Source organism: Coenobita brevimanus, chromosome 71 (genome assembly GCF_032717465.1).
Source record: "Coenobita brevimanus isolate Jiangsu-jjx chromosome 71, ASM3271746v2, whole genome shotgun sequence".
Lineage (NCBI taxonomy): Eukaryota > Metazoa > Arthropoda > Malacostraca > Decapoda > Coenobitidae > Coenobita > Coenobita brevimanus.
In genome coordinates, this window is record NC_137024.1 from 55,116,652 (window position 1) to 55,143,287 (window position 26,636).

The 26,636-nt window shown below is 42.1% G+C and overlaps 1 protein-coding gene across 1 annotated transcript in view; it reads right to left on the bottom strand.

Moving 5' to 3' along the window:
• LOC145406784 (metabotropic glutamate receptor 8-like) overlaps positions 1-26,636 on the bottom strand; it is a 315,468-nt gene that overhangs the window by 83,694 nt on the left and 205,138 nt on the right. The window contains exons 6-7 of the mRNA XM_080277881.1: positions 22,971-23,567; positions 4,058-4,198 (exon numbers count right to left, since the gene is read on the bottom strand). Of these exons, the coding sequence (XP_080134007.1) occupies positions 4,058-4,198; positions 22,971-23,567 (738 nt within the window). The remainder of the gene's footprint in view (positions 1-4,057; positions 4,199-22,970; positions 23,568-26,636) is intronic.

A 26,636-nucleotide genomic window follows, 5' to 3' on the forward strand; every position in this document is an offset into this window, starting at 1 on the left:
GGGGAGGAAGGGAGAAGGCGGGCGGAACTGGTATGTTATGTTTCAATATTTACAGTACTTGTGAACGTGACCCTTGAGTAGGAAAACGAGGCGGGATGATGATGATGATGATGATGATGACAATAATGATGGTGATGATGATGATGATTCGGAGCCATTAAATCGAGTTTCCTTTCGCAAAACCTCTTACTTGTATCGTCGATAATACATCCAGGTACGCGCAGGTGCAGAAGTTCACCTAACATTTCCGCTCCTCTGCTTCTCACTGTCCTCTTGTGGCTAACCTTTTTAAGCTGAGGGAGGCTGGGTTTTTCTCTCCTTAGATTTTACTCCTAGGATGCGTCAGGAAGGAAAGTAACGAATATACAGTACACTAATTGGGAAGTACTGTAGACGAAATAGACGAAGTAGACGAAGCTTTATCCCCATTTGTACTTTCATATATCCCAGTAGGAGCCTCGAGTGTCTTCTTCGTTTTTTTTTTTTTTTTTTTGAGAACGCTACAAGGAAGGGAGAGTTTCCGATTCTTAGCGTCCTTTCATTACAGCCGCTTAATACAATATAGGAATATGACAGTAATAATTATACCTGGGGATATATTTTAGATTCGTATGTTGTGGTAATTTCTGTTTCGAGTTTGGTTGTGTAAATGTGGTTGAGTCCTCCGCCTGAGAGTGCCGAGTGAGGTCAGGTATTTAGTTCTTTGCACCTGTCCCCTCCCAGGGATGATAGTAACCACACATAATCTACATTAATTTATTGACACCGAAGTAATGAAAGACAAGATGAGAAATATTAACACCATCTTGTACAGTAATTTCAGTGTAATCCTTTCCTGGATGAGAATAACACTAGCACTAGAATTAAATGTAATCAGCTCCTAAAATCCCTAACTGTGGGTGGATTAATCTATAGCTCAGTTTCCATCCCATATTCTAAGCTCTAAACTCCCTCCCCTCTCAAACTTCAACCTGTAAAAATTCGGATTTTAGAGATTTTTTTTTTTTTTTTTTTTTTTTTTTAATGGAGGACCCCTGTAACCTGGTGTATGGATTTTTTTTATATGCTTTTGCTTCATAAAATCATCCTCTGTAAAAAAAAAAAAAGCACTATAAAACAACAAACAGCTGAGACTTACTGATAATTGTACTATAATTAAAACCCATTGCAAAACTAGAATGATATTTACACTAGAATCAAGTATAATCAGTTCCCAAAATTTCTAATAGGTTTGTAACACAGGATGGATGAAACCCCACTTCAGACTATCCGCAAACCCCCCACCCCCACCCCCACCCCCACCCACCCATCATGCTCCCCATTCCCTTATTCCTCGTTCATCCGTCCCACTGAATGATTGAACTGTCAGGGGTTTGGGTGGGTGCGCAAAAATGTGGGTTGGATTGTATGTGTTTGTGGGTTTGTGGGGGGATTGTGTGTGTGTGTGCGTGAGGGGGATTCGTATGTGTGTGTGGGGGGGGATTCGAGATTCGTGTGTGTGTGTGTGTGTGTGTGTGTGTGTGTGTGTGTGTGTGTGTGTTAGGGGGACTCGCTTGTGTTTGTTTGTGGAGGGACTGTGTGTGTGTGCGTGAGGGGGATTAGTGTGTGTGTGGGGGGGGGCGGGAGAATGGTGAAATAAATGTATATGTGTATGTATGTATATATGTGTGCATGAATTTGTATGTGCGTATTACCAAGATCTAATATATTCACCTTTCTTAATTCACTACAATAATTCCCATACCACGATATTTTCCCACCTTAATTACATTTAAAGTTACACCTTCCCATTTACCTGTTCAAACCACAACCACTGACCCCGGGTAAAACTGGCACGAGTTATATTTTCCCCCTGTTTTCACTCATTTAAATTGGTTTCGTCTACATCCAGTCCATTTCAGCCAGACACATTAATTAAGTCCGTAAATCTCTATTCACTCATTCACTTACGTCGAAATGCAGCGCAGGTAAATTTAGTGCAGTTGATTAGGACTTTATTTTTAGCTCATTTTTGGGGTGGAATTTGCCTTTTGCCTCCACATTCATCCACCGCCAGCCACTTGCCCTGATTCGGAACGCACCTGCGGCTTTAACTTCTCTGGCTACGAATAGATTTAACTCTGTCGCCGCTAGAAACACAAGCAAAACAGTTTCTTTGCTTGTAGGTGGATAGCAAAATAGGACGTGTCTGTATTCATCATCATCATCGTCATCATCATCATCATCATCATCATCGTCATCATCATCATCATCATCATCGTCGTCGTCATCATCATTTCCCACCAATTAATGTATGGCTTGTTAGTGTATTAATGGGAAGAATGATGATGATAATGACGATGATGATGATGACTGTGATAATGAGGACGATTGTGATATTGACGATAACGATAAACGGGGTGATTAAATCCATGCTGCTTAATTATGCGTGTGATCATTTGCAGCTAATCACAACGGTAGAGGTAAAAACGCATATTCTCAATTCCCCTCCCAACCCTAGCACATGTACCTCTCTCATTGCCCCTCTGATTACCCTGTGGCAGCGAGGGCAAGAAACCGAGGTAGGGGCAATATGGTGGATCAATTAGGGCAATATAGGGGAGTGGGAGGGATATTACAGCGCCAGTTCCATGCACTAGAGTATCTGGTGGAATATTAGGCCATTAGAGGAAGACTTAGTGAGGACTGTGAGAGGAGTGAAGTGGGGGAGAGGGGGACAAAGGTAGGGGAGAGACGATGAGAGGGGGAAATAGAAAGCAGATGATGGTGAGAGGAGAAAGGGAAAGAGGTAGGGAGAAGATGGAAAGGGAAACAGAAAAGGCAAGAAATGTTGATAGGTGGGAAGGTTAGTGAGAAGAGTAGAGAGGGAGAGGCAGGAGAGAGGTGATGATGAGAGGACGTGAAGAGATGATGACAAAAGAGAAAGGAATGGAAAAAGTAGAGAGGGAGGGAAGTAAGAAGAGAAGATGGTGAAAGAGAAAGAAGGAAGCGAAGAGATATTAAGAGAAGTGGGGGTTATAAGGAATGTAGAGGGAAAGTGACGCGTAGGGAAGAGAAAATGGTAAGAGAGGAAAGAGAAGGTAATAATACGAGAAGTCAGTGTGAAAGGAAGAGAGGAGCAGGGAAGAGTAAAGATCGTGAGAGGAATTCGGAGAAGAGAAGGAATGATGTGAGAAGAGTGAGTGACAGTAGAGGAGCAAGAGAGGAGAGGAGCAGTAGGGAAGGGAGGAGATGGTGTGGGGGATGCAGAGAAGAAAGGAGATGGAACGAGGAATGAATGTGAGTAGCAGAGGTCTAATGAAGGTGAGGGAGAAGTAGGAAAATGATGGTGACACCGAGAGAGGAACAGAGAAGACATGAAAGTGTGAGAGGAGCAAGTGTAAGAGGCAGAGGAGAAGCAGGAGAGATGAAGAGAGGAATTCGAAGACAAGGAGAGGGATAGACATAGAGAATTGGGTGTGAGATAATGTGAAAGATTGTGCAAGGAATGTAACTGATGGTGAAAGAGGGTCGAGGTGGATAGAGAGGAGAGTGAGAGATAGAAAAGTATGATATATAAAGAAAGAAGTATGGCAGAGACACAGAAGAGTAATATAAATAATGAAAGGAGCATGAAAGACAGAGAAGTTTGAAGGAAATGAAGAACTAAGAGACTGTAAGCATGAAAGATTGTGAGTGTAAGAGATTGTGAAAGGAGGTTGAGAGAGAGAGAGAGAGAGAGAGAGAGAGAGAGAGAGAGAGAGAGAGAGGTGAGGAAAGGGAGCGTGTTGAAACTTTGCAAGAAGAGCATTGACGTGAAAAAAAGGCGCGTAAGAGTTTAAGAGATGCTTGAAAGTGAGGCGAAGAGTGCTGCATTAAAGCGAGAGGCGTGAGAGAGAGAGAGAGAGAGAGAGAGAGAGAGAGAGAGAGAGAGAATGATCGCAATTTTACCTGCCGAGAACAGATTAACAATTGATGGAGATAACAGCATAGGAAAGGGGAAAAAAACAGTAATTTCAGTGTAGCCTAAAACTGCCCATAAAGAAACGTTACATGTACTTTTATTACACGTACTTACCCACAAAGCTGACGTTCCTGATGTACTGCAGCATTAGAGGGCCCCCCGGAGCAGGTAGCACGGCTGGACACAGGTGCACGGAGCCACACGTGTCCTCCAGCAGCTCGTGCAGGGCCCAGGCTAAGGCGTACACCGCATCCACTGAGGAGCATACACAGAAAGAGAGGATGGATGGAGTTAGTTGAGGGAGTAACCAAAGTCGGCTTGTTTTCACCTATCCTAACTGGGTCACCCCTAGCGGTAAAATCCTACGAAACCCGAATCATAACCTTGAATTTTCACCATCGCAGGATACGTTTGGCAGTCAGTTCGAAGCAAAGGGCATGGACTACAAAGAAATAACCTTCAAAACCCAAGGCCCAAATAGCGATCTTCATAGAAAAAAAAAAAAAAAAAATCACATTCAAAAGTCAAAGCCCAAGCTTGAAATTTCACCAAACGATACATTTCCCAGTCATTCCTAATAATTAATAGGAAATGAACCCAATAATGATCTGGTACAACAAAATATCCCCAATAACTCATGGCTCAAAATAATCTTTAAATTAATAAACTCTACGGAATCCAACTCTCAACATTGAAATTTCACCGAAGGACACATTTGCCAGTCAGTCGTAGCCAATCGACACAGACCCAGCTGGAATTAGACGAGGGGATCAAGCGCAGGCAGAGGGTAGGGGGGCGGCAGGGGCTGGGGGAAGGGAAGGGGACGGGAGAGGGGAAGGGGAGGGGGGGGAGTGGAAGGATTAGCTGAGAGGAACTTTGTTGGTGAAGCGGGAAAGGTCAGTGTGGAGCGAGTGAAGGGTCAATTACTGGAGCAGACAGAATATATTGGAGGCACTGCGAGAATTGCTTTGAGGCGGGTCGGCGAATGGAGAGAGTGCAGCGTGACGAATTGGCTGATGGAGTGCATAAGAGTGACGTGGTAGACTGAGCGTTAGAGTGCACGAAGTAAATGAACGAAAGCGTCAGAATGCAATGAGGAATGGTGGTTGAAAGAAAAAGAAAGAAAAAAAAAAGGCGAGTAAGGTGAAGGTTGGTCTGACGCGGATCGGGAATAAAGTGAATGGCGAGAGGGAGGGATTGGTTGGAAGAGAGGTGAAAAGGGAGGTGGTAGAGTGAATGGAAGAGTGAGATGGTTGAGACAGGAAAAATGCGTGTACTAAGGTGGAAGAATATTTTGAAGTGGATCAGGCGTGGAGTAAATGGAGAGAGAGTGAATTGATTGGTGCACATAAAAGTTAAATGGTAGACTGTTTGTTATAATGTATGACGGCGAGGTGGTTGAAAGAGGAAGAGGTACTTTACAGGTAGTGCGGGAGGCTATTTTTTAAGATGGTTTGGATATAGAACACGAATGTACGGTGGATGGTACACACACACACACACACACACACACACACACACACACACACACACACACACACACACACACACACACACACACACACACACACACACACACACACACACACACACACAAGTAGACAGATAGATAACAGGGAGACAGAGGTACAGTGTGTTAGATAGATCAACAAAGATGAGACACCTGGAAAAACTTAGGAAGACAAATTTGGAGAGCTGTAAGGGGGACTTGAGAAAAACTACCCCCGGGGACTATTACAAGTAGTCTGGAGAGCCGACCCTTCAGGAGGTGTAAGGAGGGCGGCTGGGGTAAACTTTAAGATGTGTACCTTTGCTAATGGTCTGAATAATGGAATGAATTAGTTAGGTAGGGGCGGTTTGTAAGGGTAATGGAAAGGGGGAGGGGATCTGGGACATAAGAGGGGGACTTGGGTAAGAGGGGAGCCTGGGATATAACAAAGGGGACCTGGGATATAAGAGGGGGACCTGGGACATTAAAGAGGGACTCGAAAAGGAGAACTTGGGACAAAACAGGGGGACTTTGAGGGGGGACCTGGCATATAGGAGAGGGACCAAGAACAGAGGAATTTAAGTTAAAGGAGAATGCCCTGAGACTTGGGGACTTGGGACTCAAAACGGGGACTCCAGATTTAGGGTTAACGGGGACTCGTGGGGAACATCTGGAGTAATAAAAGCGAGCTGAATGTAATTGGCCGGGCTATCTCCGAGGTCTTGAAGGCAGGGGACAAGGCAGGCGTGTTGCTGTTTGCCTAGCAGTTTATCCTCGTTTAGTTTACCTTGCTGTTCGTATTCGCTGTGTTTGCCTAGCTGTCCTTCCCTCTGTTTACCTTGCCCTTTATCCTCCTTGGGTTTACCTAGCTGTTTAACTGTTGATCCGCCTCTTGGGTTTATATCTCCTTGTCTGTTTTATTTTTTGGTTTAGTTCGGTTCTCAGTTCAAGGGGCGAGGCCTGGGTGTTTGTCTGGTCATATGTATTGTCTTTCTTCAGCTGTTTAAGTGTAGATCTGTCTCAGGAGTCTTTTTATCTCCTACCTTGTTTCTGTATCTTTCACGAGTTTTTATCTGCTAACTTGCTTCGTTGTTTTTCCTTCCCTGTGTTCTGTCTGATTGTGCATGACTGTGTTCTTTAGTGTTGTTTGTCTGCTGATCTGCCAGTCTGCTTTTTTTTTTTTTTTTTTCTTTCAGACTGTGTTCTTTTCTGCCATGGGCGACTTCTCCAGACTGTTTGTTTTTATGTGTTACGTGTTAGTCTTCCTGTCTTTGTGTCTTTATAATTTTTGTGTTTATTCTCTATTTTTCTCTGCCATGTGTTAATCGACCGCTCATTTCACCTGTCAGCCTAAGCTCTACCTGTCTACCTCAACTCTTCCTCCTCTCTGCCTAAACCCTGCCACCCAGCCTGCCATATCTGCCTACCGTAGCTCAGCCGGAAAAACGCCCAGTCGTGTTGTCAGTCAAAATTATTACTGAAATCCGTAGACCCCTCAAAACGAAACGGCGAAAAAAAAAAAAAAACGAAAAAAGTGAACCAGAGGGAAAAATATAAAAAAAAATACAGAAAAAGGGGGGAGAGGGAAAGAGAGAGAGGGGAAAAAGTTGAGGGGCAGGAGTTAGAGGGACGAATTGATGGAAAACTGGACGAAGGACGGAGGGAAAATGCGACTGACGAGGAGAGTGAGTGAGAGCGAGGGACGGGTGGGAATGAAAGATAGCCAGAAAGTGGGTAAGAGTGAGGGATGCGACAGTGTGAGTGAGAGCGAGATATGACAAGGTTGAACAAGAGTGGGACACGGCGAGAAAGTGAGTGTGAGTGGGGAATGGCGAGAGTTTGGTTCGTATAGCCAAAATGTGAGTGAGGGATAGAGATAGGGAGAAACTGATTGAGAGCGAGAGATAGAAAGGTAGTGAGAGCGAGAAACAGCAAAAAATGGGTGAAAATGACACAGCGGGCCCCCTGAAGGTAACACAGATTTCAGTGTGTGAATGGTGGGGAAGGGGGCTAACTTTTTTTTATGTGTCTGACTCTGAGTATAGGATTAAGAGCCCGTTCCCTGAGGCCAAATAGTCCTCCTACGTTCCATACACCTCTGCATGTCACTACTTAGGCGCTAATACCCATCGTTTATACTGAATACATGTTAGAGGTGTATTGGTACTAGCGGGTTTTTTTTTTTTTTTTTTTTTTTTTACTACAGGTCAGCGGGTCTTATGGTAGATCAGTAAAGTCTGTTTTAACGAAGCTCAAATTCTTAAACCGTTCCCTGCCCCAGCCGGGATTCAAACTCCTGTCCATTCCAAGAGCAGACCATCACTCTTCCGACTCGGCCACCGCTACCACTTTAACACTGCATAGGAAACGATATTTAATAGGACCTTATGTTCTATATACTGTAGCTAAATAGTGTGTAAACAACTGAAAAAACAGATGAAATAAAATAAACGAACTGAGAGCCTTTAAAGTTAATTCCTTAAAAAAAACATAAAGATTACCTCATGTAGATAATATTCGGACATACTGTACACTGCTTTTCAAAGACTGGAGATCATAGGATGTGAGGAAGACAGACTGAAGGAGGCAGTTCCAGAGTTGACCAGTTGTGAACATGGGAGACTGAGAGTAGTGATTAACTCTTGCTTTAAGAGCTGGACAGAAAAGAGATGAAAGTGTAGGTGACAAGTGTTGCATGGCCCCCGTAATGGGAGAGGGATGTAAATGGAATCCAAAATTGCTGTGACGAGAGAGAGAGAGAGAGAGAGAGAGAGAGAGAGAGAGAGAGAGAGAGAGAGAGAGAGAGAGAGAGAGAGTATTGATATATGGAACAGAAAAAAAAAAATGGAGAGGGAGAGAGAGGATGAAAGAACGCCAGGGGGAGCAAATAAACACACACTCTCTCTCTCTCTCTCTCTCTCTCTCTCTCTCTTTCTGTATATATATATATATATATATATATATATATATATATATATAAAGTGTGCGTGTGTGTGTGTGTGTGTAATCTATCTATCTGTCCGTCTATCTATCTATCTATCTATTTGTCTGTTTGTCCATTTGTTATTTTACTTTCAAATAATTATCAAATTCTATGTCTGTATCTGTATTTTTCTAACACACACACACACACACACACACACACACACACACACACACACACACACACACACACACACACACACACACACACACACACACACACACACACACACACACACACACACACACACACACACACACACATCTAACCCACTATATATCACCGTATATGTCTGTATTCTTTGCTTTTTTCTCTCTTTCCTCTCTCTTTCGCGTGTTGACCTAAAACGAATATAACAGCACTTACTCTTGGGGCTCGGAACAGGAGAGAGAGAGAGAGAGAGAGAGAGAGAGAGAGAGAGAGAGAGAGAGAGAGAGAGAGAGAGAGAGAGAGAGAGAGATTAGGTAGACAGACACGACAGGTGGATTTCGTGTCTTGATTAATACGGTGAAAAAAAGGCCGGACGGAGATAAACTGAACCTTAGTTGGCATTTGATAGATAGATGGATTAGGACTGGTGTTAGTGTGATAGATGGAAAGAGAGAGAGAGAGAGAGAGAGAGAGAGAGAGAGAGAGAGAGAGAGAGAGAGAGAGAAGTATTGGGGAATTTTCGAGATAGGTAAATATATAAGCAAACAGAGAATGGAAAATAGATGGAAAGAGATTTATAAATGTTAGAGGAAGTGATATTGATTTTGTTTTGTGTGGAGAGAGATACATGTGGTCCTAGTAAGACAGTTTTTTTTGATGAATTTAGAAACAGGATGATATATAATGGAAAGAATTAAAGTTTAACAGATCGTGCTGGATTTACATGTATGAAGGATTGATGAACTGAGACTTGCGTGAAGATGGTTTTGTGTGTGTGTGTGTGTGTGTGTGTGTGTGTGTGTGTGTGTGTGTGTGTGTGTGTGTGTGTGCAGACGAATGAGACATATTTACTAGAGAATATTGAGACACGTAAATATATAAACAAATAAAATGGTTTTATATAGATTATGACAGATGAAGGACAGACGAGCTGATTGATGGTGTATTAATCGTTTTGAAGTATGTACGTTTGTGTGTATGTTGTTTATGTATGAAGGTACGTGTGTATATATATATACGTGGATAGACATGTAAAACCGATGCATGGGAGCGCTATATTTCGAAAGACAAATGAAACATAAACGAAGAGAACGGCAAAACAGACGTAGGTGAATTTATAATAGACGATCCGAGGTCAGTGTTTGGTTTGCCGCCTTTAAAGATGCATGCGTGTGGACAGACCAGAGAGACAGATTTATTGGGAGTATTTCAAGGGACAAATCAATGCATACACAGACAAACGATAGCTAGCGGTAGATTTATGAATGATAGACGCTCTGAGATTGGTGTCAAGTCCTCATGGGTGTGGAGATAAATACGCGTGGACAGACAAGCAGGATAAATTTATGGGAATAGTTTCGAGAGGCAGATCAGTGAATAAACAAACAGAATCGTGCAATAGATGGTGTCCGATATATTATGAAAAGAGATAAGTGACAGGGCGATAAGTTAGACAGGAGTGGCGAGGAGCGATGGAATTGTAAATGGAGTTACAGATAGGAGGGAGAGATAAAATTGATTGAGATTTTAGTCGGTCAGTGAAAATTTATAAATAGTGTTAGGATATTTGGAACTGACCCTATCTTTAACTGGCCAGACACATCGACCTCTTATAAAAGTGGGAAAATATGGAAGATAAAGAAGTGTTAGGATGCTGGAAAGAAGCTAATTTTGGAGTGATAAGGTTTGTCAGGATCAGAGAAAAATGCAGGTATTATTTGGCAAGCTGGAGGAAGTTAATTCTGCATAGAGAATACAAATTAATTGATAGTTAAATATTTACATATATTATCCTGCTTAGATTAAGAGACAAGTGTAGTTGTGATTATACAGCTCTTGCTCAGAAGTGAATGAAGGGAGCACAAGGAAACCCCCTCCACACACACACACACACACACACACACACACACACACACACACACACACACACACTCGCTGGTACAGTGGTAACGTTCTCGCTTGCCAACTGGTGGACGGGAGTTCGCGCCTCGTTCAGGTTGCGAAAAGTTTCACTGACGAAGTGGGTGATTACTGTCCCCCTTGAGCAAGGGGACGGGTGTGTGCGTGTGTGAAGGTCACAGCCTTGCCCTTAGATCGGACTATATGAGCTCTCAGCTCCCTTCCGGGAGGGTAAAAGCTGACGATCACGACCATCAAGTGATCCTGACCGACCCGGTGAATTACACACAAAACCCGTTTCATATTTTCACTGTTTATGCAAGAAAATAACTAATGTACTTCTCTTATTGCCCTTCATCCCTCTTGTTAGCAGTGAGATGCTGTGAGGGTTAGCAAGTGAGTTAACAGTAGCAGCAGGAGCCTCTCAGAATACGCCCGAATAGTGTGTGGTGGCTCAGTTTATGGGTGACAGCCTCGGGAACTGCTCTCTAAATCGGATTGGGTCTGTTCTATTCCCTCAGCCTCACCAGGAGCTCCCAACACCTCAGCACATATCTACACCTGAGCTATTGTTCTGACTGGTGGAGCTATCAAGACGGTGCTGATGTAATGTGACAGATCCTGCACGTCATAATAATCCAGGACGTCATTGCACCACGGTGTTTGACAGGCAGGAGGTTCGATCCCTTGGCAGTGCTAAATGCAGTTCAGATATATTTATGTACGGCACTTTGACCCTTCCGCTTATATTGTTTCCTCCGCCTATCCTCTTGTTACTGTGTTTTCATTGGTGCTCCTGGGTCACTCTGAGCAAACATGGGCTTCTGATGACATGAAAGAGCTGGCGGGTTGGTGCAGGCAACTGAGGCTTTTCTGGGGAGAAATTGGATCTTCCTGAGAAGTGGGGCCTTTCTGGACGCAACCGGGGCTTTTCCTGGTCGTTCAGAAAGGAGAGTTTGTTTTGGATATTCGGTATACTTCACTTTGGCGCAGAAAATTGTTGTATCATATTTTTATTTACTTTTCATATTGATTTGCTCCTCCATTATTCATCAACCATGTTCGTTCGATGATATTTATTTTGTTTTGTTTACTTCCAGACAATTTTATTAAACTTTGGGAAGTAGTAATGAAGAGAGTGGGGAAGGATTACTTATTTATTGTTAAAATTGATTAGGACTTTTATAGCAACACACTGGCATCGTACATTTTCATTTTTGGAACTGGTTATCATCGCCTGCTTATTGGAAAGAATTTGTTAGAATCACTTGTTTAGTATACAAACTGGTTAGGATTCTTTATAACAGTTCACTATTATGGAGAATTTATTTATTTATTTATTTATTTATTTGTAAAGAATTGGTGAGCATCCTTTAAACAATTCACTGCTATGTTGTTATGGATGTGATGGAATATGAAAGAAGTACCCTAAGATTTATTGGCCATGTGGAGGGAATGGAAAATGAGAGATTGACTAGAAGAGTGGATGTAAGTGCGTCGGAGGGAGAAAGGGGGAGAAGGAGACCAAGGATGTACTGGAGGGATGGGATGGAGAAATACATGAGAAATATATGTACGAAAGTGGTGTGAGTCGGAGGGATGAAAACCTGATAACAGAGGACAGGTGGTATAGATAGATAGATTGATAGATAGATGGATAGATAGACAGAGATAGATAGATAATTGGTACGGCTCCTTTACGTCTTGGTGTGGTGGGTGGCAGTGTCGGCCCAGGTGTACCAGCTGACTCCAGATGGGCTAATTAAGGCAGGTGTAAATTTAGGTCCTACTTGGCGTCTGGCCTGTCTTTACCTCTCCCTGGCTCGCTCACACTCCCAGCACACACACACACACACACACACACACACACACACACACACACACACACACACACACACACACACACACACACACACACACACACACACACACACACACACACACACACACACACACACACACACACACACACACACACACACACACACACACACACGACTGGGGGGGGAGAGCTTAACGTATATACTGTTGTTCCGCCATACTAACAAGGGAGACTGACCTTAATGGGAATAGTATATCAGCAGATGGCTCTCTCTCTCTCTCTCTCTCTCTCTCTCTCTCTCTCTCTCTCTCTCTCTCTCTCTCTCTCTCTCTCTCTCACCTTCCTAGCTTCTAAGGTGATAGTACGTACAGGAAACAGGGAGAAGCAGAACACTAAATTATACAGTGAACAGATAGATAAACACATAAACAGATAACAGAGAGAGAGAGAGAGAGAGAGAGAGAGAGAGCGATAGATAAACCGACTTCCAAATAGACATCTTGTACTGTGTCAGCCCAAGAGCGCCTGCATATAGACGTGATCAAAGCAACTGTACACAAGGAAATTGCGGTATAATATTCTACACACATGGACATACACGTGCACATACATACCCTTATACATCCATAAATACATACATAAATACATACATATCTAAACTTGCGCGCGCACACACACACACACACACACACACACACACACACACACACACACACACACACACACACATATAAATACATACTTCTACTCATACACAGTGCATACACATACACACACACACACACACACACACACACACACACACACACACACACACACACACACACACACACACACACACACACACACACACACACACACAAGTACACAATAGGAGTCACAGACGACTCACAATTAACAATGACAGGCACACTCAACTCGACAAACTGCATACACACACACACACACACACACACACACACACACACACACAGAGGGAGAGAGAGAGAGAGAGAGAGAGAGAGAGAGAGAGAGAGAGAGAGAATGAGGTAAATAGAGAGACAGAAAGAGAAGATATGGGATGAAAAGAAGGGCACTGAAAAATATTCGTAGAAGAGGTTGGGAATGGAACGACGAAGTTTAGAAAGAAGGAAGCTATGAAGGAAGGTATGGAAGAAGGAAGTTAGTAGCATGAACAAACAATTATGGCGAATCGAGAGGAAGAGAGACGGCAAAGAAGAAGAAGAAGAAAAAGAAGAAGAAGTGGAGGAGGAGGAAGAAGAAGAAGAAGATGATGATGATGATGATGAAGATTGATGGTGATGAAGAAGTAGAAGATGGATGAATGAATAGAGATGTGAGAAGAAAATAGGAATGATAAAAAGGTAAAATAGAAGAAAAAGAAGAGAAGGACAGAAAAATTAGAATGACGGAAAAATTAAATATAAACTGTTGGGAGAAAAGGGAGGGTAAATTTTAAAAAGGCGGGAAATAATGACTGCAGGTGGTAATGAATGAGAAATGAAGAGAGAAAGGAGATATTGAGGAAAAGAAAAGGAAAGAATGAAAATAAGGAGGAAGGTAGATAGGAGAACGAAGAAAAAGGCATGTTTGAAGAAGGGACGGAAAAAATGAAAGAAGGAATGAAAGAAAGTGGAGGAGGAATGAACGAGAAACGAAGGGGAAACGATGGAAAGGAAGAAGAAAGAGAGTCGAGAGAGGAAAAAATAAAAGGAATGAATGAAGGAGGCAGAGGAAAAAGAGCAAGGAAAATGAAGGGAAAGAGAAACGATGGGAAGGAAGGAGAGAAAGAAGGAAGGAAAGGAGGATGAAGGAAAGGCAAGAAGGAGAGAAGAAATGACAAATTAAGAACGTTAGAAAGATAAACAGTGACAGAGATAAAAGGAGGAGGGAAAAGGGAGTAAGAAATTAGGGCAGGAAGAAGAGAGGAAGGAGGAGGAAGAAGCTAGCCAAGACAGAGGTAACCAGAAGCACGACGGGGAGATGGGATGGAAGGTGAGGGAGGAGGGAGCTGAGTGGGGAGGAGGAGAGAGGGAGGAGGAATGGATGACGAAACCAGAGGGAAAGAGAAGGGAGGGAGAGAGGGGATGGATGGATGGAGGAAGGAAGAAACGGGAGAGGAAATGGGAAAGGCGTAAGGAGAAAGGACGGTGAAGTAAGGAAGAGAGGAAGAGAGAGAGGAAGGGTTTGTATTGAAATGGATGTTAGAAAAATGGTGGAACAGTGATGCAGGAGAGAGAGAGAGAGAGAGAGAGAGAGAGAGAGAGAGAGAGAGTGAGAATGAAAACAAAGCGACGCGAGAGGCTCGTATATTTGAAAGATAAAAATACATTTGTTTTGAGAGAGAGAGAGAGATTTAAAACCTGTAAATATTAGAGCGGGGTAATACACTGCAGGCATACAAAGGAAAACCGAATACGAGAAACAGAATATGGAAAAAGGCAGCTGGGCTTAATACACAGAGAAAAATATGAAAAAAAAAAGAATGAACACAATTTCTGAATATGAAAAACAGAATATGAAAGCGATCTAAAAGCTGACTGAGCAACACAAAGAAAAAATGCATATGAACTCGAGTATCAAAAATCATGAAAAAAATATATATGAAAAAGGACCATAAGCTGTTGGAGGCGAATACACAAAGAAAAATATTTAAAAATCGAGCTTCAAATAAACTGATAAAGGAATACAAAAAAAAGATCTCAACTGAGGGTGAAGAATACAAAGAAGAAGAATCTATGTAATGTGTCTAAAAAAAGAGTTCAAAATACAGAAATCAGAAAATAGAAAAGGAACAGAAGCAAAATGAGGGAAATTTCCGCAGCCACATTCTATTTTCATCGTGTCTGAAAATAGGCGAGAAAAATTGAAAGATATGGGAAAAAACAAGTACGATGCGAGATTTTTATCTGTGAATATTTTGAGATTATAAAGCAGAGACGTGTGAGACTCAAATTTAAAGTGGAAAAAGGAAAATGTGAAAAAATAATAGCAATACTAATGATAATAATAATAATAATAATAATAATAATAATAATAATAATAATAACAACAACAACAACAACAACAACAACATGCTGCGCCATTTACAGTATATAGCGAAGCTTAATATAATTATAATGTAAATGTGTGACAATAGGATGGATACCTGTGCCTGTGAAGTGGGAGTCAGGATTCCGGGGGATTAAATGATGAATGTAAGGCCCATTATTAATTCTGCCTCTCTTAGTTTTGCATTGCCCCCTGGACCCTACCTGGATGATGATGATGGTGATGATGACGATGATGATGATGATGATGCCAATGTGTGATAAATTTGATGATGATGATGGTGATGACGTGGGATGAACTTGATGACGATAAGGATGAAGATGATGATGATTTGAGATAAAATTATGATCGTGATGGTGATGATGCTTTGAGATAAACTGATGGTGATGATGATAGTGAAGATTATGATGATGATGATGATGATGGTGGTGGTGGTGGTGGTAATGGTGGTGGTGGTGGTGGTGGTGGTGGTGGTGGTGTGAGATGATGTGAGAGATAGACAGTAATTAACAAATATATGTGAATAAATACAGATATGTAAAATAAAGTCGGGAGATGATAATAAAGTTATAAAAGACGATATAAGAAAAAGGAAACAAAGTAACTAGAAAAAAACGTAACGGAGCTTCATAAAAGAAAAAGAAAAAAAAAAGAAATGGTAAGAAAACAAGAAAAAATGAAAGACAAAGAGAGAATAAGGGAACAGAGGATAGAGGAAACAAAACGGGACATATGATAATAAATTGAGAGAGAGAGAGAGAAATACGGAAATTAGAAACCAAGGAGAATGGGAGATGAAACAGCTAAATCGTGTAATGAAGAGGTAGAAACGGGGAATGAAATACGAATAAATGAACCACACAAAGAAGGAAAATGAAGGAGTGTGTGATAAAGAAGAAAGGAAGAATGAAGACTGTTTAATAGACAAAAAAAGGGAGAAGCAAAGAATAAAAAGATACTGTAATATAGAGAACAAAGGAAAATTTTCGATACCTCAAAGATAACGTGTGATGAAGAAATTAAAAGGAAAAATTAAATATAAAAGAGAACTAGGCAGAGAAATTGATGAAAGGGAAGGACAGAGGAGTGAAAAATACAGTTATACAAAGACCCAGGGGCATAAATTAATCAGTCCATTTCCTAAGGCTGAGCTATCCACCTATGTACCACACACCTTCACATGTCACCACTTTTGTACTAATACCCACCATCCATACACAACACATGCCAAGGCTGTTATTCATGATTGATGTGATAATACTAGACGCAGTGTTTTTATGACGTCGATGGATAATTGTGCAAGAAAAATAACATGTGTTTTTACGAGATTCAATTCCACTAACTTTTCCCTGTTCCAGTGTATGATCGGTCTTGCGTTCTTTCGGACAGGAGGCCATTGCTCTAACCACTTGAGTCAGGCATTTAATAGACAGAAAAATAAGGAAAGAAAAATTGAGGCGATGCTTTCCCACGAGTTGCAGCAGCCAAGCGAACACAAGCAAACTGGCATGAAAATAAATTGACAGAAAGAAATAAGAATGTCGAGTATTTCGTAAGGTATAAGGGAACACCGAGAGGGAATCACTTAGCTGTCAGTCGAACAAAGGCTGGCAGATAGATAAATAGACTGCCAGATAGACAGATAAATAGAGACAGACGAGATAGATAGGGCAGTGGCAAAGGTATAGGAAAACACTAGAGGGAACGGCTGCTTTAGGGAACGGGAGGCACATCGTTACGTTCACCAACACAACGCACGCACGGTTAAAATACAGTGACCGCTCTCCGCACCCTCTGCTGTTATAGATGATGGTGGTGTGGTGTGGTGTGGTGGTAGTATGGTGGTGGTGGTGGTGGTAGTGATGTGGTGAGGTGTTGTGTTGTGGTGATGTTGATGTTGTTATTGTTACTATTGTTTTTTACTTTATTGTTGGCTTTATTAGTTTTAAGCTCTCCATCAAAATTGCGTCCTTCATATATTATTCTTGTCTCCGTCACGAAAAGTCTCTCCAAAGCTGAATAAAAGCATTTGTTAGTAGCAATATAATGTCAACTGAGTGAAGGGAGTAAAACCAGGGATTGGTCTTGGCAGGTCGCGACTTTCTTAGATCAAAGGCGACTCAGTGAGAGGAAGAAGCATATACTCGGAGGGCTTGGTAGAGAGAGAGAGAGAGAGAGAGAGAGAGAGAGAGAGATGGAGAGCTTACTCCATGAGACTGGGTAGGGCAGCCGTTTGATGATGATGATGACTCTGATGACAGTGATGATGGTGATGATGATGATGATGATGATGATACCCTGCCTCTCCCACCCTTTTAACATCCACGTGGATAAGACAACAAGGAGCTAAGGGTAAGAGAACCACTGGCCATGATCCCGTACTGACAGCTGCCAAAAGTCCGTCATAAAAGCCGATCGTTCTGTTGTGTGTGTGTGTGTGTGTGTGTGTGTGTGTGTGTGTGTGTGTGTGTGTGTGTGTAAGAGAGAAAACAAAAGATGAATGTGTGAGAGAAAGAGAGTGGCTTGGTGCATGAGTGTTAGTGTATGCGAGTAATTGTGTCCATGCGTGTGTGTGTGTGTGTGTGTGTTCTGACTGTGTGTGTGTGTGTGTATATATATATATATATATATATATATATATATATGCACGTGTGGATGCGAACAGAGGAAGGCCAGGTTTCCGATCGCAGGCAAGTGTGTTTTGAGAAAGTTATATCGAAGTTGTTGTATAGCATTGTGTTGCGAGGGAACTGGGCCACCGAGGGATTGGCTTGCCCTTGTCTGTGTTGCGCTGTGTTGGCCACTTCTGCAGCATGGTTAGAATAGGTTAGACTTGGTTAGTATTGACGGCTAGGGTGATAATTTTCGACTTGTTAAAGCATGAGGAGGAAATTGCTGCCCCCCCTCCTCCTCCCCAATCCTCCATTCTTTAAAATTCAGGAAGGGAAAGGCCAACACCCCCCCACACACACACAATATTTCCCTTACCTCCCTCCCCTCACATCCCACTTATACCCCTCCCCTCACATCTTCCTTTCCCCCCCTCTCCCCCACATCCCTCCTACTCCTGACACGACGCCACTTCGCCTTGCCTGGAATTAGTGAAAACAGGATAGACTTAATTAGGTGAGGCTTAGTTAGGTTGGGCTTGGGTTAGCGAAAGTTGGGTTTGCACAGGTTAGATTGAAATGCAGGGACTTTGGGTAGACTAGATTAGGTTAGGGTAGGGTAGGTTAGAGGAAGGTAGAATTGATGTAGATGGGGAAATGAGGTTGTTACATTTAAGATAAGCGATTATGTTGTTATATTAATTAAAGATAGGCTAAATTAGGATGTGTTAGGCTAAGACTAGATTGAAATAGGCATGGGTGGGTTGAGTTACATTAGACTTGACTTGGTTAGGTTGGGTTAGGAATACATATTAAGTTAAATCTAATCAGTTTATATCGTTAAAATAATGAGTGTCCTGATTAAATAAAGCTGTATGATATTTATTCTAATGATTTTTGCCGTAGTGGTAGTGTGAATCATGGTAATAATATAATGACCTTGATATAACGTTTGGATTTGTCCCGAGTGTTATGATTTTGTTGTGTGTTGGCGTGATTATATTCAAGCTATAGAAGGAGGTGTTTATCTGTTTCACTAATCTGTCTGTCTATCTACCTGTTTGTCTCTCTGTATGTATCTATCTGTGTATCTGTCTACCTGTCTGTCTATGTCCCCTGTGTTTGTTTGTGTGCTTGTGTGATTTTTTTGTTAGGTGTTTGTGTGATTATTTGTTGCGTGTTTGTGTGGTTATGGTTTTGTGTTCGCGTGATTATATGCTTGTGGAAATGGTGGGGTGCGTCCGTCGTGCTTATGTGTCCCCGAGGAAGAGGATTATTCTGTGTGAAAGGGCAGGGGTGAGGAGTATGCTTGTCTAAAAGCGGGGAAGTGAGCCTTTTTATGCCGAGGTGCTCCAGTATTGAGATGTTTTTAGTGTGTGTGTGTGTGTGTGTGTGTGTGTGTGTGTGTGTGTGTGTTAGCAGGTGTTTTTTTGCTTTTGAGGTGGAGCCAGGATATCAGAGGCTTGAAAGATGTGTCTATGTCACTATGATCCATAGTACAGCACTAGACATTTTTTTAATAGTTCTCCTTCACATCCATCTTCTATTCCTGTTTTTCGATCCTACCCACCCTATTTCTCTATGGAAAGTAGGGGTATGAGGATGATGATGATGATGACGATGATGACGATGGTGTGTTTCTTTATTAGAGTTTAAGTAAGTGATCTATATATTTTAAAGGCTGTAATAATGAATGAATAGGGTGACAGTTTTTTTTTTTTTGAGTGGGGAGTGTGTTGAAAATTTTTACTCTCCCTTTGATAGTGGTGGTGATAAGGCTAAAGTTTATTGTATTTAAGAGTTTAATGATAAAATTTGCTTTCCTGGTTACAATACTGTACTGGCGTGATTCGAAACTTGCTGAAAGTGAGATGAAGGAAGTTAAGGTCAGGTCACAGGCCAACCAAACTTCCAAGACAACGCATCAGGCGAAGTTGCAATGTTTTTTTTCCTTTTTTTTTTTTTTTTTAACACTTCCACACTGCGATTTTTTTTGGGGGAGGTGCAGTAGAAGATATAGTTTACATATTGAAGGTGCAGTGTACATACATAGTTTAGAGTCTGAAGGTAGTGTACATATGTAGTTTACATTTTGAAGGTACTGTATATATAAAGTTTACGGTTGGAAGGTGTAGTGTATTTATATAGTTTACATTTTGAAGGTGCGGTGTACATGTCTAGTTTACTTTTGAAGGCGCAGTATACTGTACATGTCTAGTTTACATTTTAACCTTTTTACTACTGTGGCTTTAATATTCTGGGCACCTCCTATCGATTTTATTTAGTTTGGGTGATATAGAGGAGTTATTTTATTTACCTGGGGAGTTTTTCTTTTGTTTACCTGGGTAGTTATTTTATTGACCTGGGGAGTTATTTTATTGACCTGGGGAGTTATTTTATTGACCTGGGGATTTATTTTATTGACCTGGGGAGTTTTTTATTTACCTGGGAAGTTACTTTATTTACCTGGGGAGTTATATTATTTACCTGGGGAGTTATTTTATTTACCTGGGGAGTTAATATATTTACCTGGGGAGTTATTTTATTTACCTGTCCCCTTTTACTACGTTACGTCTATTTTTTTCATTTTATTTGGCTAAGAAAAGACATCAGTAAGATCAAAGATGAAGAGGGAAGAATTTTATGTTAGTTTCTACCGGGCCGTATTCTCGTAGGTTAAGGAAGCTCCCTAACACCTTTTCCTAAGCGATTTATTTTGCTTACTGCATCTTACTGTCCTGTTCTTATATAAATCCTTCTAACGTCGCCATACTCTGCGGAAATAACATATAGAAGGATATCAACCAGTCATATCGAAAAATAAATCGCTAAGGGAGAGGTGTTAGGGATAGCAATAAACCTGCCTCAGGAGTCCAGGGATTTTGACCGGTGAAGAGAGACTGACGTGGAGGGGTTGCCAAAGCTGGTATTTAAGCTGATTTCCTCTGGCCGGCTTAAACGGGGACGAGAAACGGCTTTAGAGAGCACCCAAGTCGGCTTTATAGGGATTGCACGGGAAGCGGTGATGTCCATTATTGCTCTCATATGTCAGCAGGTTCTGAGCCGCTCACGGGGTTGGCCGATTGAATTTTTTTAAGGTTTCGCAACGCTTTCTCTTCACCAGTTTATTTTACAAAGCTCATCTATAGCATGTCGATAACAAAAAAATTATTGTTAATATATGGGTTTGACGATTTATTTATTTATTTATTAGGATTTCGTAGCATCTTTTCTTCACTGATTTATTTTTCAATGTTCATCTCCAGTATGTCGGAAAAAATTATATTATTAACGTACAAGACAAGACAAATTGGAAAAAAAAAAAATCGTCTTTAAATTTCTCAAAGCCTCGTTCCCTACTTTATATTTTGCACATTTGACCCCATTTTCCTCTCGTCTTAAATTGGTTAAAACTGTATTGATATTAAAAAGTATGTTGATAAAAAGGAACACCATACTGTTAATGTGTAATGTGCAAAACAGGTCTCAAAGTGGTAGTGCGGAGTTTATAATACCAGGCAGAATATACCAACTCGTTCTGGTGTATTTGTGTCCCTGTAAAATACCACAAACACAGTATTATTCCCTTTGCTTCAGGGTTTTATTTGGCAGGGGGATATTCCAGCTTTCTAACGCTTTGCTGGTAATTCTGCATCCCCTAGTGACGATGTTGTTGGTGGCTATTGTGGTAGTGTTCTTGATTTGTGGAGAGTGGATGGTTAGGTAGTTGTGTGAAGGACGGATGTTTGGAAGAATGATGATGATAAATAATAATAATAATAATATTAATAATAATAATAGTAATGATAATGATGATGATTTATGATAATGATGGTGGTGGTGGTGGTGGTGATAGCAATAATAATAATAATATACTTGTCATCCAAGCCTTCGTTGCCGTATCAGAAACGTAGGTGAATGAACAGTCGCTCTACCCTGAAGAGCAATATGTGAACAGTAAACCCCAACCTACCCTCGGACGCAAACCCTTCAGACCCACATCAGTTTTTAGCACCTGAACCCACTAGACGAAGAGAGCAGTGTCATAGAAAGAGGGGTCGTTACTGAGTAGGGAGAAAAATAGCTGGATGTCTCTTTATGGAGGCCACCCTTTGCGGAACGCGTAGGCAGGTAAAATATAGATGGAAGTGAAAACAAGGATAAAAATAACTGTCCCCCCTCAAAAGCAGCCGACCTTCCATTTTCTATCACAGGGGAGCATTACACTCATGACAAAGTTGAGGGATTGATACGGATTACAAGGCGATTACATTTAAGCTGCTTTGGCTGATTGAATTTGTTGCCTACCTCCCTGTTACCTGATTCCATTTATTTGGCAGGATTATTTTGTTTATATGTACAGTAGGGTCGTATTTTCGGTGGGTAACGAAGCTCCCTAACACCTATTCTTTACCGATTTATTTTTTTCATACGACTGGTTAATATTGTTTTGTACTTTCTTTATGCGGAGTATGGTGATATTAGAATGATTTACGTAACACAGACGAGGACGGCAGGGTGTAATAAGCAAAATAAATCGCTTGGGAAGAGGTGTTAGGGAGCTTCCTAAACCAACGAGAATATGGACTTAAATTATTCTGTGTTTAAAATATGCTTATCCAGTGGTTGAACACATGGCTTGTATGTTTGTGTGTCTGTTGTTTGAAGTTGTGTGTGTGTGTGTGTGTGTGTTTATGTGGTCGCTTCTGTGCTAATTTTTTTTTTCTTTTTTAGAATTTGTCTTCTCCCTGGAAAAAAAAAAAATCTGGAGCCAGTGAAGGAGACTACTTGGACTGCGAGCATCAGGTAAGTCCAGTTGTTATTATTATTATTATTATTATTATTATTATTATTATTAACAGTAGTATTACAGGAATCATCCATATCCTTCCTTCCTTTCCATTCTTCATTTGTTCGTTCCATCCATCGATTCATCCACCCTTCCATCCATCCATCCATCCGTCCGTCCATTCATTCATTGTTTCTTCCATCCATCCACGAATTCCATACACGAATTCACTCACCTACGAAGGGCACAAGACCCTCCTGTTCGTGCGTGATGTCTTCGTGTCCTGTGCATGCTCGTCGGCCGGGGGGCAAAGGGTTCCTGAAGGTGCAGTTGAAGTGTTGGGTCCAGAACTCCTTGAACCACACGTTGCGGCAGTTACGACCATCCTCTACCACCCCACTGCCACCACTACCACCTCGATAACCACCACGACTACCACTAAAACCACTGCTGCTATAGTCGCTACTCCCATAACTACTCCCATACCCACTGTTGCTACCATAACTACTACTACCGCTACCATAGTCGTCCATCCCGCTTTTACCGAAGTTACTACCATAGTCTTGAGCACCACTACCACTGCTAAAACTACTACTGCTATACACAGTTCGAAACCTATCGCTGCTAAAATCACTCACGCCACTACCATAGCTACCACTATTGCCACTACTAACGGTGCCATAGCTATAGATTTTACTACTACTGCTACTACCACTACTACTACTGCTACCTAAGTGTTCATCATCATCATCATCGTCAAAATAGGGGCCGGATTCAGAGCAGGGTGTGCCTTTCTGCCTCGGACGTAGAGCTCTGAGGTACTTGTCAAAACCTGGAAGAGAGAGAGATATGGGGAATTAGAGAGAGAGAGAGAGAGAGAGAATGAGGGATTAAAATGGATCTGTGGCAAATTAATAGAGGGTAATTATGAAATACTTATGAGGATGAAATAACAAGATACTGTAGCTAAGATAGGCCAGTAATCCCAAAAGACACGCAAAAAGATTATAACAAAAAGAAAAAGATGATTTTAAAAATGAGTTAAAAAGTAAATGGGTAAGGTAGGTCGATAGGAAATGGAAAATGTTTACGCGAGGAAATAATTCTCAACTAAGAAAAAAATATTAACTAAAAAACAAGAAGGTATTGACTTAAAAAATATACATTGCGTAAGAAGACAAATGATGAAAAGAAAGTAGATAGGTAGGTAGGTAGGCAGGTAGGTAGGCAGGTAGGTAGATAGGACGAGGAAAACAACCGACCCACAAAAACACAGAACCTGAAAATGAACAAGTAATCCTTAAAAATATCCGTAAATTTAAAGAGTAGGGTGATAAAGAAGAAGATAAGATAGCTAATAAAAGGATATAGTAATTAATGAAAACTAAAGGTAAGTTAAAAGGTAGGCAGATGGAGAGGACAAGGAGAATGTTTATGTGGCGTTGCAACTTTAGCCATTACGGGCGAGTGAGTTAATTCGCTCGAGTTACGGCTTTTGTTTTTATGTTTACGGCTTCATATTTGTGGAGGGTTGGGCTGCGAGAGAAAGATTAGGGCTGGGGGAAGAGGGGAGGGGATGGAGAGAGTGATTTGGGCTGGGGGGAAGGGGAAGGGTGCGGAGAAATATTAGGACTGGGAGAGAAGGATTAGAGATGAGGGGAAGGGTGGAGAGAAAGAGTAGGGCTGGGAAACAGAGAGAGAGAGAGAGAGAGAGAGAGAGAGAGAGAGAGAGGTTAAGGCTGGAGGGAAAGGGCAAGGGTTGGTAGAGAAAAATTAGAAATGGAGGGAAGAGGGAGGTTTGGAGAGAAGATAGCTGAGAGAGAAACACCAGGGCTGGAGGGAGGAGAAAAGAGAGCTGGAGAGAAAGATTAGTACTTGAGGGAGGTAGAGAGAAGATTGAGGTATGGAGGGAATAGTAAGGGAAGAAAGAGGAGAACTGGAGAGAAAAATTAGAACAGAAGGGAAGGGTAAACTGGAGGGAAAGATGAGGGATGGAGAGAAGAGAGAGGAAGGAGGGAGGAGGGAGGGAGGGAAAGGGGAAGAGAGAGAGAGAGAGAGAGAGAGGGGGGGGGTAGAGAAAGAATGGGTAGGGCTCACGGTCCACTGCACAACACCATATAGACATATTTCCACCAAAATAGCCCGGGGCTCAATAATCTCCGCTCTCACCCCTCTCACCCAGCCCTCTCACCCCTCTCACCCAGCCCACTCACCCCTCTCACCCAGCCCTCTCACCCCTCTCACCCAGCCCTCTCACCCCTCTCACTCAGCCCTCTCACCCCTCTTTCCCCAGCTCTTTAGCCTCTCTCACCCCTCTCACCCCAGCTCTTTATCCCCTCTCACTCAGCCCTCTCACCCCCCTCTCTCCCAGCCCTGCAAACCCACTCTCGCAGCCCTCTCTCACCCCATTCACCCAGCCCTCTCTCACTCCTCTCTCTTATCTCTCTCACCCTTCTGCAGCGCTCTCTCACCCCTCTCTTGAAGCTCTCTTTCACCCCTTTCTCCCAGCCCACTCTCATCCCCACTCTCACCCCTTTCATAAGCTCTCTCACACCCTTTTAGATCTTTATAAACCTTTTTCTAAGTCCTTAAGCCTTGTTTCTCCCCTAAAAAAGTCTCTCATAAGCCGATTTTAAGTCCCTTTAAGCCCTGTCTCACCCTTTTTTTAGTCCATTATAATTCCTTTTTAATCCCTCCTTAAGGCCTCTTATACTCCCCCTTTTTTCAGCATCCCTTATGTCCTTTTTAGGCGCTCCTTATTCTCTGCCTCACCTCTTTCCTAACCCCTCCACCGCCCCTTATAAACCCCCTTAATCCCTATTACACCTATCACACGCCCTTTTCTCTCACACACAACCCATTTCACACCCATTTCCACCACCTCCTTGCACCATTATTTCAGTCTTAAAGTCTTTCTTGTACACTTTCTTACCGTCTTCTTACAAAATCTTCAATCCTCTCTCACTGTCTCTAAGCCCATTATTCAGTCCTGTCTTCCGAAGCCTATTTTCATCCCTCCTTGAGCCTTATTTCCAGCCCTCACGAAGCCTTATTTCCCCCCATTCCAAAATTTCATCCCATATTAAGCATTATTTTTAGCCTTTACTATGCTGTACATTTTCGCCCCTCTGTAATCCCAAGTTTCACCCCTTCCTAAGCATATTTACACACACACACACACACACACACACACACACACACACACACACACACACACACACACACACACACACACACACACACACACACACACACACACACACACACACACTGCTTGATCTCTCTCATATTACTCTTCTTTTTTCCTTTGTTCTTCCTTCTTTGCCTGCATTTTTTCACACATCTCTTGGCCGCCTGTCTTTATTCTTTCCTTTTTTTCCTTTCCATCTTTCCTCAGCTTCTTCCTCACATTATTCCCATTCTCATTTCTTACCATATACTTCAGTCTTTTCCTCTTTCTTTTTTCTGTGTCTGTCCCTCTTTCTTTTTCTTCTCTGTGTCTGTCTGTCTTCCTCATCAACTCTCCCTCTAGCACTTTCATAAGTTCTCTTCCTTCTGTCCGCCCATCCCATCTTCCCTTCTCTCTCTCTCTCTCTCTCTCTCTCTCCCCCTGCCCCTCCTCCCCTCCCTCTTCTTTCCTTGCTCCCCTCTCATCTTTCCCTCCCATATCTCGCCTCCTTCTCCCCTTCTTCCACCACTGTTACATCTCCTCTCACTATCTCTTCCTTACTCCATCCGTTCATCTCTCCTTCTAACTTTCCTCATGTCTCTCACTCCTCTCCGTCTCTCTCTGGCAGTACACCTTGACCTTTCGTCTTCCCCCCCCCCCACCTGCTCATCTCTCTCTCCACATTCTCTCTCTCTACCTTGTCATTTTTCCTTCCCTTCCCCTCCTTCTTGT